Source organism: Carlito syrichta, unplaced genomic scaffold (assembly GCF_000164805.1).
Source record: "Carlito syrichta isolate Samal-C Ts95f unplaced genomic scaffold, Tarsius_syrichta-2.0.1 Scaffold253559, whole genome shotgun sequence".
Classification (NCBI taxonomy): Eukaryota; Metazoa; Chordata; class Mammalia; order Primates; family Tarsiidae; genus Carlito; species Carlito syrichta.
In genome coordinates, this window is record NW_007197655.1 from 82,452 (window position 1) to 94,722 (window position 12,271).

The 12,271-nt window shown below is 54.7% G+C and overlaps 1 protein-coding gene across 1 annotated transcript in view; it reads left to right on the forward strand.

Moving 5' to 3' along the window:
• FRMD4A (FERM domain containing 4A) overlaps positions 1–10,753 on the forward strand; it is a 91,571-nt gene extending 80,818 nt beyond the window's left edge. The window contains exons 10-13 of the mRNA XM_008052020.2: positions 2,953–3,181; positions 5,755–5,811; positions 9,522–9,759; positions 10,561–10,753. Of these exons, the coding sequence (XP_008050211.2) occupies positions 2,953–3,181; positions 5,755–5,811; positions 9,522–9,759; positions 10,561–10,732 (696 nt within the window). The 3' untranslated portion in view covers positions 10,733–10,753. The remainder of the gene's footprint in view (positions 1–2,952; positions 3,182–5,754; positions 5,812–9,521; positions 9,760–10,560) is intronic.
• The last annotated feature ends 1,518 nt before the right edge of the window (positions 10,754–12,271 follow it).

Sequence of the window (12,271 nt, forward strand, 5' to 3'; positions counted from 1 at the left end):
TTTTTTTTTAAGTTGGAGTCTTACTCCGTTGCCCAGGCTGGAGTGCAGTGGCATGCTCATAGCCACCGCAGCCTCCACCTGCTGAGCTCAGGCGGCCCTTCCACCTCCGCCATCCAAGCAACGGGAATTACAGGTGTGCACCACCATGTCCAGCTATTTTTTTATTTATTGTAGAGATGAAGTCTCGCCAAGTTGCCCAGGCTGGTCTCAAACCCATGGGCTCAGGCAATCTTCTCGCCTCCACCTCCCAAAGTGCTGGGATTAGAGGCCAAACTTTAAAAAGTTCCTCCCGTGTCCCATAAGTCTTTTCAGAGTTTCATCTTCTAAGTAAGGAATAGTTGAGTTCCCTGGGAATGCTGTCACATCCATGTCTCCTCACCCTCCCACTTCTAAGTAAGGAATAGTTGAGTTCCCTGGGAATGCCATCATTTCCGCGTCCCCTCACCCATCCCTGCCCAAGCTAGTAAAAAGAGCCAGCACAGAAGCAGCGGGCATTCTGCAGGACTCCTCTGGGCAGGAAGAGCTTGGCCTTGGCTCTCCTGCAGCTCCTGGAAATGCACGTTGCCTTTCTGTGTCTACAGCAGCCTACGCCTGGCACAGACAGGGTGGGGAGTTCAGCCTTGTCCTTGTCTCAGTCTAAGCAGTGAGAATTTGTCCCCTCCCCACAAGCCTCCAGGTCAGCGTCTCGGGCCAGGGCTATTGTCACAGCCTGAGAACAGCTGCTTGGTGGAGCCCAAACTCAGCACAGTCTGTGTCCCTTGGTGACTCGCCTGTTTTAAGACCCCGAGCGGGATTCCATGTCGATGTTCTTCTCCCTCTGAGAGCAGAAACGCGGCCAGAGTTGGAAGGAGTTTATTATCTAATGAATAGTTTCGTGTAACCTTCATCTCCTCCTTTGGCCCCTGGTTCCTGCTTTCTTCAAGCTTAAAATGCCCCAAAGCAAATGAAATCAGGCTCAAAACTTGTCCTTGAAGGAGGCCTCCAGGCTGGCACATTGTCCCCGAAGGTGAGAATGTCTTCTCGGGCCACTGGACAGAAAGAGCCTTTGATTCCAGCAAACATGGTGGTGACCTCCTCCTGCTTGGTTGGATCCGCTCCGGTCAAACTTCAGTGTGACCATGAATCTCCTAGGCCAGATGCCCAGTCTCCTCAGTGTTTGGAGAAGCCACCAATGCCTTTGTCGTGGGTTTACTAGGTATGGGTTACACAGAGATTGTCCATCTCTGGCAGGCCCCCAGCGATGCCCAGGCTTCTAGCCCCTGCACCAGCGAGGGTAATAGCCTGCAACTCAAAATCTTAAAGTGTTGCTTTGAGCGGAGAGTTTTCACTCAGGAAGAGAGGAAACAGAAAAATACACAACCTGGCAGGCTCCGTGGCTGATGCCTGTAATCCCAGCATTTTAGGAGGCTGAGGCAGAAGGATTGCTTCAGCCCAGGAGTTCAAGACCAGCCTGGGCAGTGCAGCAAGACCTTGGTCTCTAAAATAAATATAAATAAAATTAGCTGGGCATGGTGATACACACCTTTTAGTTACACAGGAGGCTGAGGCAGAAGGATCACCTGAGCCCAGGACGTTGAGGCTGTGGTGATCCATGATCATACCACTGTACTCCAGCCTGGGTGACAGAGTGAGATCCAGACTGGAAAAAAAAAAAAAATGGACAAACAAACTTTGGGGGATTCTGCGTTCACCCTAAATTTTGTACACACACACATACACAAGCTGCCTCCTCCCCTCCCTCAGCAGCTGGGGTCCACACCCATGCAGGGGAGAGGGTTGGCTGGCAGAGGGGACAGAAGGGACCCCCCAAATTTGCCACCGGGGTGTCATCCACTGGGTCCTCCAGGCGTTTTCTGACAGCTTCATTCTTCTGAGCTCAAGACCCTGTTGGAAGAGAAACCCATTCATCTCCTCCTCTCAGTCCAAGGAAGGGGTGGCCCGGGAGAGAAGTCCGCCCAGGGAACCTGGGGAACCTGGCTCCACCACCACCCACCGTCCATGCCCCCCGGAGGACCCAGGCGTAGCCCAGCAGGGTCGGCAGGCTGAGGAGGACAGCCGGGGGAGCCACCAAAAGTCACACGGATAAGTGAGATGTGTCCCCGCAGGAGGGACTCAAAAGACGTGAGTCCAGGGACCAGTGGGTTAGATGCAGGCATGAGCGCCCAGTTAGCAAACCCCCAGAGAGGAACGACAGAGGCTTTTCTAGAAATAGTGCCACGTCCTAGGCCCAAAGTGGGAAGGACATGACAACCGAGTGGGCTCTGGGGATCTATAAAGGCTTTGGTTTGGCCGGGCTCCGTGGCTCAGCCTGTCATCCCAGCACTTTGGGAGGCCGAGGCAAGTGGATTGCCTGAGCCCGCGGGTTCGAGACCAGCCCGGGCAACTCGGCGAGACCTCATCTCTACAATAAATCAAAACTTAGCCGGGCGGGGTAGCGCGCACCTGTAGTTCCAGCTGCTGGGAAGGCTGAGGCAGGAGGATCACCGGAGTCCGGCAGGTCGACGCTAGGGTGGCCGTGAGCGTGCCACTGCACTCCAGCCTGGGCGACGGGCTGAGACTCCAACTCAGAAAAAAAAAAAAAGGCTTTGGTTTGTCTCTGTGAACCTCGCTGGAGACGGTAGGAACAAAGCCAGGCGACCCACGACCTGCAGCCTGGGAACTCTGTCCTCAATGATGGTGACAGTGCACAGACTCACACTTGTCCCCAGATGGCAACAGGAGCCAGGGGTCGTGACAGCAGGTGTGCCCAAGGCCTGTGGCAGGCAGAGGCTGTGGAGTGGGCCACTATCTTAGCACCCAGGGCTGGGGTTGGGCCCTGAGACTGCCGGCTTGCTGGTGGCGTGTCTTGGGGCAGTTTGCCTTGGGGGCAGGGGACACAGAGTGGGGAGGATGGGTGTCACCCTGCTCTGCGCCCCCAGTAACATGAGCTGTGGCTTTCTCTCCACCCCCCAGGAAGCTGAGCTAGAACGCCTGGAACGGGAGTTCGCCATCCAGTCCCAGATCACGGAGGCTGCCCGCCGCCTGGCCAGCGACCCCAATGTCAGCAAAAAGTTGAAGAAACAAAGAAAAACCTCGTATCTGAACGCGCTGAAGAAGTTGCAGGAGATCGAAAATGCGATCAATGAGAACCGCATCAAGTCTGGGAAGAAGCCCACCCAGAGGGCATCGCTGATCATCGACGGTCAGTGCCCACGGCTGCCCGCCCACCCCCACTCCTGGGCCTCGGACACTGGGTCGCGTGCCTGGTCCTTGCGTGACCTGAGCAGCTCTTTGACTGCCCTGTGCCTTAAGGGTCCGTCCATAAAATGGCCTGATACCATAGGAGAGTAACCTCTTGCACTCAGGTCCGCAGGTGAAAGAGACTAGATGGTTGGGGCCATCACTGTCACCACTGACTGCCTCTCCCTGCCGCCCCCCCCCAAGGGCCTGCTGGGATGAGCGAACCCTCCTCTCAGCCATCACTGGGAGCTGGGCCAAGGTGACTGTGCTAGCCCAGGCTCCGACATTCTCAAGTGCCTGATCTGACCAGTTCTGGCCAAGTCTGGAGGGAGAGAGGGGACCGGGGTACACAGCAGCAAAGACCCCTCTCCATGACCAGGCCCCCTGGGCCAGCAGTCTCTGCTCAGCCACCATGCCCTCTGTCTGACTCTGTTTCTGAGGGTCTCCTATCCCAAGAGAGGACTGGACCCCCGCTCCCCAATCATCCAGAGCTCTGAGCTGTGGTCAGGTGTTAGGAATATAGGTGATTCCATTTGGAAAACTTCCGAAGGAAATACTCATAATTCCACCAACAAGCATCAAGTTCCCCAAACTGTTAGAATCCTTTTTTTTTCTAAGTCAGCCAGTCCTTGAAAATACATGTCAAGTATCCCTTCCCAGCGTATGCATGTTTATAATACTTTTGCTCTAGAAAGACAGAAAGCAGAATTGTGGTCACCAGGAGCTGGGGCAAGGGAGGAGCGAGGAGTTATTGCTTAATGGGTACAGAGTTCCAGTTTGGGAAAATGAAAACGCTATCCAAACACAACCATCTGAGTGTACTTAATGCCACCGAACTGTACACTTAAAAATGGTTAGGTGGGGGGGGTGGCATGTGTCTGTAGTCATGTTTGGGAGGCTGAGGCAGGAGGATCACTTGAGCCTGGGAGTTCAAGACAAGCCTGGGCAACATAGTGAGACCCCATCTCTAAAAAAATAAATAGAAAGTAGACCTGGTGTGTTGGTGTGCGCCTGTAGACCCAGCTATTCAGGAATCTGTGAGGGGAGGATCGCTTGAGCCCAGGATTTCAAAACTGTAGTGCGCCATGATCACGCCTATGAATAGCCACTGCCATCCAGCCTGGGCATTCTAGAGAGACCCCATCTCTAGGGGAAAAAAAAGTAATGTTAAATTTAATATTATATATATTTGGTCACATATATATATCTGCAACCTAAGCTCTTGGGCATTCTAGGGAAGCAGTGGTGTGGTGGAGATTCTAAGATACTAGAGTCAGAGCTCCCAATGGTTCACAGTCCATCAAACATGAATAAAGTGAATTCCTAGTTAAAAAGAGGGAGAAATTTAAAAAGTCCTTTGCTTGGTTGAGCACAGTGGCCCCTGCCTGTAATTCCAGCACTCTGAGAGACAGGAGGACTGCTTGAGTCCAGGAGACTAGCCTGGGCAACATAGCAAGCCCTCTCATCTCTACAAAAAATTTTTAAAATGAGCTGGGCATGGTGGCGCACGCCTGTGGTCCCTGCTACTAAAGAGGCTGATGTGGGAGGATCACTTGAACCCAGGAGTTTGAGGCTGTGGTGAGCTGTGATACAGTGAGACCCCAACTCAAAAACAAAATCCTTTTGTTCTAAGAAATTTGGAATGACCATCTTGCCCGACTGCCCTCTCGTCCTTGGCCAAGACCACGAACTTTCCCCACCTCCTAACGGAGCCATCGGCTTGTCCGTCTCTGTCTCACGCCGTGTTGGAGACTTCCTTCTGCCCCCTCAAATACCCTCGGGGTTCCCAACTGTGGAAGCCTCCAAGGGACCACTAGACCTAGGGGACTCATTACAGTTCTTGCCAGACCCTCCGCCTGTTATTTCAAGGGATGAGGCACTAAACTCGGAAACTGAGGACCTGGGACCTTGGCTCGTTTTGCTGGAAGAGCAGAGCAACCTCGGAGAAACCACTCTTCCCTTGCTGTGCCTCAGTTTCCCCAGCAGTGAAACTGGGTGGATTCTTTCCTTGTCTCCCTCTTGGGCATGGTTAACTGAATGGTGCCTATAAACATGAGCTTGGGCGAGACCGAGTTTGTACTTAGCACGCTTGTTTTCTCTGCTAATGACTGAAGAAGCTTCTCGAGACACCATTTATTGCCATAAGAGCAAGCCCGAGTTTCGCGTTTGTAAAATAATAGCAGCTCGCTCCCATCGGTTTCGTCAGTACATGCCCTGAGTTGGTGCTGGGACGCTGGGGTCGCTTATCCGGGCTGGGGCAGCCTTTGTGTTGGGTACCAAGCCACTCTGCCTCGCAGCTTCCCGGGGAAACAAGAGCCCAGACACACAAAGACAGGGGCGCACCCAGGCATCGGGTGGGGATGGTGAGCCACGCCCACAGGGACGGTCCAGAGAAAAGCCCGGCGGCACCTTTGTTGCTCCTCATGGGTTCTGATCGTAAAGAGAATTCAGGATGGTGGCCACGCTCTTTTTACGGGTGGGGCTTTGTTGATAGAATCTGCCAAGCTCATAGGCTTCTGCTTTCTGTCTTCTCAGATGGAAATATTGCCAGTGAAGACAGCTCCCTCTCAGATGCCCTCGTCCTTGAGGATGGTAGGTTTACCCGTCTCTTGGCATTCCGGTTAGACAGGGGTGAAGCCGGGTGTAGACTGGGGACAGCCCTGTGTAAAGGCATGAGCCGGGTCCACACTGCCGCTGTTCCCTGTGAGCTCTCTCATTTCCTGGTAATCACCTGTTTGTTTGGGAGGGGGTGGGTGCTGCATAAACACGTGTTGATGGAATTTTGGTGTTTCCTATGGCCTAGAGGTAAGATGTAAGGTGGTCACTGTAGCCAGAAGCACACCTGGAACAAGACCAAGAATCCAATCGCTGTGTATACTTTCCTTTTGGCTGTTCAAAATATCTGGAAGAAAGGGGTAGAAATTGATTTGAGCCCAAGTCAAAGATCGAAACGGACCACGAGCGACCGGGAGAGTGAGAAGGACTAAAACACACCCTCTGTCGCTTCCCAAGACAATGGTGAAAGGGAAAGAGGCGATGTCCCTCTAGAAACCTGGTCAGGTCTTTAAAATTGTCACATTATTGGCCAAGCCTGGTCGCTCACGCCTATGATTTCAACATTCTGGAAGGTCAAGGCGGGAGGATCACTCGAGGCCAAGAGTTTGAGACCAACCTGGGTAACATAGCAATACCCCATCTGTAAAAAAAATAAAATAAAAAAATAGCCAGGCATGGTGGCATGTGCCTAGAGTCCCAACTATTCAGGAAGATGAGACGGGAGGATTGCTGAAGCCCAGGAATCTGTAGCCTGGACAGCAGAGCAAGACTCTGTCTCAAAAAAAAAAAAAAAAAAAAAATTCACCCAGGCTTGGTGACTCAGCCTGTACTCTCGCACTTTGGGAGGCTGAGGTGAGTGAACTGCCTGAGCCCGTGGGTTCGAGACCCGCCGGGCAAATTGGCGAGACCTCGTCTCTACAATAAATCAAAAACTAGTCGGGCATGGTAGTGCGCCTGTGGTTCTGGCTACTTGGAAGGCTGAGGTGGAAGGATCGCCGGAGCCCAGCAGGGCGAGGCTGTGGTGGCCGGGAGCAGCCATTGCACTCCAGTCTGGGCAACGGAGTGAGACTCCGACTCAAAAAACAAAAAACAAACAAACAAGAAATTCTATTTCCCACTGAACTCCTAAAACCTAGCAGGTGCCAGGATGTTTTCCTGGGAAATTCTTAGAAAACCAGAACTGATTCCTCCCTCCCCCCGTCCCGCCCCTGCCTGTATCATACCTAGGGAAGCCAGAATGCCAAACGCAGAACCATCTCTGATGATCCTCCTGTGAATTTATAACCCAAACATTGGGAGGCGAGGGCATTAATTACACGAGGGCATTAATTAGATGGAAATCTATTAAGTGGCAGATAATTTTTTTGGCCCTGCAGGGAAACCTCAGGCAGTCCTAAGTGGCTATTCAGAGGGAAAACATAAAAGACCTACCCTCGTCGTCGTAATAATGATAATTGCAATAATAATAATCATGATCGCTCTTGATGTGAGGGAAAGTCTGGTGGGTTATTTACCCGGGCGTCTTGGGCCTGCTCGTAGAAATCAGATTGTAATGTTTTTATTGTCTGCTCGTTATGTGGGTGGGGAGGACGTGGGCTGCAAGGGATGGGGGTGGGGTAGGGTGAGTAAGGGGGAGACTCACTTTGAGTATCAGAGCTTCCTACCCTGTAGTTGGCCTCTGGACCCCAGTTTCTCCTGGGGAGAGAAGAGCGATTTAGTGAGACTCCCTTGTGACCCAGGAGCTGCTGGAGCGACAGGGAATTTTGTGGCATCGTTCATGATCCCCGTTTCCTCCCATGTTCCAGACCCCCACCCCACCCCAGCTCCCTAAGGGGCATCCCTACCTCTCTCCACACTCCAGACTTCTCTTGCAGGCTGTTTCTCTGGGGGTGTCTCCTTTACTGATCTGAGGGGCAGAGGAGATTGGAAGCGCAGTGGATGTCCAAGGCTGGGGGACCGAGGATCAGGCTGTGAACAGTCATGAGACCTGGACTTAGGGCAAGGGAAAGGCGCTTGGGGTTTGGAGGCTTGCACCTGTGTGTTTTTCCGCTCCCGCTGTCACTTCTGCCCTCCCTAAGAAGGCTGGGTCGCTCCATCCTCTCCCCCTCCACGGTGAGCGACCCCACCCGGTGTCTTCATGGACGTTTCCCTTCCTGGGGCCTCTCCCTGTCTTTCTCATGTTTGAACCCTACCGGGTGAATAATTCTGCACCAGGATTTTTTTTTCTTTTTTTTCGAGTTGGGATCTCACTCTGTTGCCCAGGCTGGAGTGCAGTGGTGTAATCACGGCTCGCCTCAGCCTCAACCTCCTGGACTGAAGGGAGCCACCCTCCTCAGCCTCCCGGGTAGTTGGGACGACAGGTTCTCCGCACCACCATGCCCAGCTAATTTTTCTATCTCTTTCACCGCCATGCCCAGCTAATTACTCTATTTTTTGTAGCGACGAGGTCTCGCTACACTGCCCAGGCTGAGGACTTTTTCACCCCGACGCACCCGTGCTTAAGACGTTGCAAAGTTTTCCTGTGGTTTTCAGACCAAAACCCGACTCCTCAGCCTGAAGCTCAGGGTCCCCATCAGCTGACCTCCTTGCTTGTCACCACACAGGTCCAGCTGCACAGACCCCAGCTCCTCCCTCCCTCCCTCTGCCCCGGCCCACCAGCCTCTACCCAGCTGGACACGCCTGCAGCCGGCACTCTGCCCTCCTGCCTCCTGCCCTGGCGCAAGCCCTTTCCTTCTTCCTCCTCTCAGCAGGAGGACTCCCCCCTCGGCCATCTCCTGTCAGTCCTTCAAGACCAGCCTCTCCCACACCACCTCCTAGACCAACCGAGTGTGCTTTCTCCAAAAGTCCTTCAGCAGACGAGGTGTTAGGTCATGCTCCCCTGAAGGCAGGGAATACTTTACGAATACTCAACATGTTGTAACCCATCTCCTTCCCAAAGGCAGTTCTAAAATTAAAATATATGAAAGCAGATTAAAAGAGAATATAGGCTGGGCACGGTGGTTCACCTGTAATCCTTGCACTTTGAGAGGCTGAGGGGGAAGGATCACTTGAGACCAGTAGTTCGGGTCCAGGAGTTTGAAGCTGCAGTGAGCCATAACTGCGCCGCTGTGCTCCAGCCTCAGAGACAGGGCGAGATCCCATCTCCAAAACCATAAAAATAAAACAGATAAAAGAGTATAGATAACTCAGAGAATAAAAAGCAAGAGAGTAGATACCCAGGTCCACCCTGCAGAAATTTACACTGGACAGATACACTTTCACTCATTCCCCCCCCCACACCAGTGTTTATTGAGCACCTACTATATGTCAGTTGCATTCACCACACTGAGGCTACCGCAGTGCATGAAACAGACAAAACTCTCATGGAGCTCAGACTCCCCCCAAGCAGATCAGCCACTTAGCCTCCGCTGCAAGGAAACTCAGGAGAGTCATAACCCCATTCTGCTGTTTGGTGTGAAGCAATGGTTCCTTGAGGGTATTCAATGAAATTCAGACCCCACTCGATCCGTGGCTGATCAAAGGCGATGCGTCTGTCCGCGTGTCATTCTGTTTGCAGGTGGGGGCTGGCTTGGCTCGACTTGTCCGGGCAGCCGGGGGCGAGCCAGGGGGCTCCTCGGTGCCCGGGTGGGGGAGCGGAGGGGATGCGGCCGAGTGGCTCCGAGGGGCTGATGCCAGGCCAGGGTCCCCGTCTGGCCTTGTCGGAAGGACGCCCCAGGCTCAGCCCCTCTCTCTCTGTCCCTGTGCAGAAGACTCTCAGGTTACCAGCACAATATCCCCCCTACACTCGCCTCACAAGGGACTCCCCCCTCGGCCACCGTCGCACCACAGGCCCCCTCCTCCCCAGTCCCTGGAGGGACTCCGCCAGATGCACTGTCACCGCAACGACTACGACAAGTCGCCCATCAAGCCCAAAATGTGGAGCGAGTCCTCTTTGGACGAGCCCTACGAGAAGGTCAAGAAACGCTCCTCCCACAGCCATTCCAGGTGAGTCACGTGGCAACGGCCAGAGGAGCTCGCAGGGTCCCTGCCTCCTTCCGACAAGTCCAAGGGCTGCCCCAAGTGGCGACCCCAGGGGCCGCCTTCCCCGTGAGCCGACAGCTCCACCCCGGGGCCTGCCTCTCGGCGCGCTGGGCTCGGGGCGCCCTCTGCTCCCAGGCCTGCGGCAGTGCAGGCTTGTCGCTCCAAGGGAAGTCCGGGCTTCGGCTGGCATCAGGGTGGTGGCAGATGGCTGTAATGCTGCTACGTTCCACAGGAAGGAATTAGAAACCCTTAGGCCACGCTGTTCCACAGTGACGTGTGAAAGTCCGCTCCTAGGAACCCCAGAGTGTGACTCAGTGCCCGAAACCGTCATCCAGCAGAATTCTGGAGCCAAGTAGCTGTACTCAGAGCTGCAGGTTCTCAGCTCCTTACAGGGCCGACTCGGCAGGGAGGGTTTTCTGGGAGGCATTTTTGGGCTGCGGCTCTGTCTTTCTAAGTGGGGGTCCAGCAGGTGAATATCTGTCCCTTGGAAGGTGAAAACTGCAAGAACAGGACAGCTCCACCAGGCCCGCTAGGGAGGTGGCCCGCACAGGTCTCCATCTCACGCTGCCTGGCGGCGGGCTGTTGGGGACCAGGACCCCCACCCACCGCGCGGGAGAGGCTGAGAGCCACAGCGGAGATTGTGGGAGCGAGGAGGGAGCCCTGGGCCAGCCTTCCCTGCACCGAGACCCCTGCCCGGAGCTAGCCAGCCCCTGGGAAAGGTGCCCGCGGGGTGGCGGTGACAGCGTGAGCTCCTTGGGTTTGCAGCAGCCACAAGCGCTTCCCCAGCACAGGCAGCTGTGCCGAGGCCGGGGGAGGAAGCAACTCCCTGCAGAACAGCCCCAGCCGCGGCCTCCCTCCCTGGAACTCCCAGGCCAGCATGCCGTCCACGCCAGACCTGCGGGTCCGGAGCCCCCACTACGTCCATTCCACGAGGTGAGTCCGCAGGGGCCTTCCAGCCACCTCCCTCCTCGGACCAGACCTTCCCTTTTCAAATTCAGAGCCATGGCTGGGCCCAAACCGGCCCAGATGATGGGTGAGCTGGAGTCGGCCCTGAACCCACGAGGGTAAATGACGCCAGATAAAAAAGCTGGGCGGGCAACACTCAGCCCCCTTTAGCCAGGAGACCGCACAGCCCACTGTCCACTGTCCTAGGGGGCAAAGCTGGCGTTGGCCTGATCAAAGTGAAGGCAGGAAAGGCTGGGTTAGCACAGCCCGAGCTGAGAACACCTTGCTCTGCCGGCGTGATCTCTGTTTGATAGTCCGAATTCCTGAATTTAGACTGGACTTCCTTTCATGAATACCTCTGGGTGGACGTTCCTAAAGAACCAAAGAAACAGGCGAAACGTAGGCCTTAGGGCAACACACCTTCACGTTCTAAAAAGCAGCAAAACCAGGACACGCAGGGCCACAGGTGGGGGCTTCCGATGTTCCCCGGGATGACAGTCAGAGCTGGAGCTCACCGTTGTCTGAACTTGGGGCCACTGAATTCCACATGGAGTCCCAGCACTGGGCAACACCATCTGCCCTGTGATATTGACTGAATATTGATAAGGTAGTCTCATACACAGAAGGGATTATAGACAAAGTCATGGTGTGGTGAGTGTTTGCGTCATTTGTTATCTCATTTCCACCCACTGTCCATTTCCCAGATTTCACCGAGAAGCTACTTGTGTGGATTTCCTAATGGTATTTGGTTAAACCATAGGAAGGGCCTCTGTTGGGTTTGCCCTATAAAAATGGGCATTCCTTTCTCTCTCTCTCTCTCTCTCTCTCTCTCCCCTCCCTCCCTTCCCCCTCTCTCTCTTTCTCTTTCCTTCCCTCCCTCCCTCTCTATTTCTTGCTTTCTTTCTTCTGGAGACAGCCTCTTGTTCTGTCACTCAGGCTGCAGTTCAATGGCGCAGTCACGGCTCACTGCTGCCTGGAACCCCTGAGGCTCAAGTGATCCTCCTGCCTCAGCCTCCCAAGTAGCTGAGACCACAGGCATGCCCCCCTAGCCTTGCTTTTTTGGCAGAGATGGAGCTCTCGCGATGTGGCCTAGGCTGGTCTCAACACCTGACCTCAAGAGATCCTCTCGCCTCGGCCTCCCAAAGCACTGGGACTACGGGCGTGTGCCACCACGCAGGACTCCATCTAGTTGAACGTAGTACTAGCATCGTGATTCTGTGGTTCGCTTGTATCCATAGAGTGATTGTCCACCCTCTAAAAAAGGCCCAGGCCGGGCTCGGTGGCTCAGCCTGTCCTCCCAGCACTTTGGGAGGCCGAGGCGAGTGGATCGCCTGAGCCCGCGGTTCGAGACCGGCCCGGGCGACTTGGCGAGACCTCGTCTCTACAGTGAGATAAAAACCAGCCGGGCGCGGTAGCACGTGTCCGCAGTTCCGACTAGGCAGAAAGCTGAGGCGGAAGGGTCGCCGGAGCCCAGCAGGTGGACGCGGCGGTGGCCATGAGCGCGCCCCTGCACTCCAGCCTGGGCGACGAC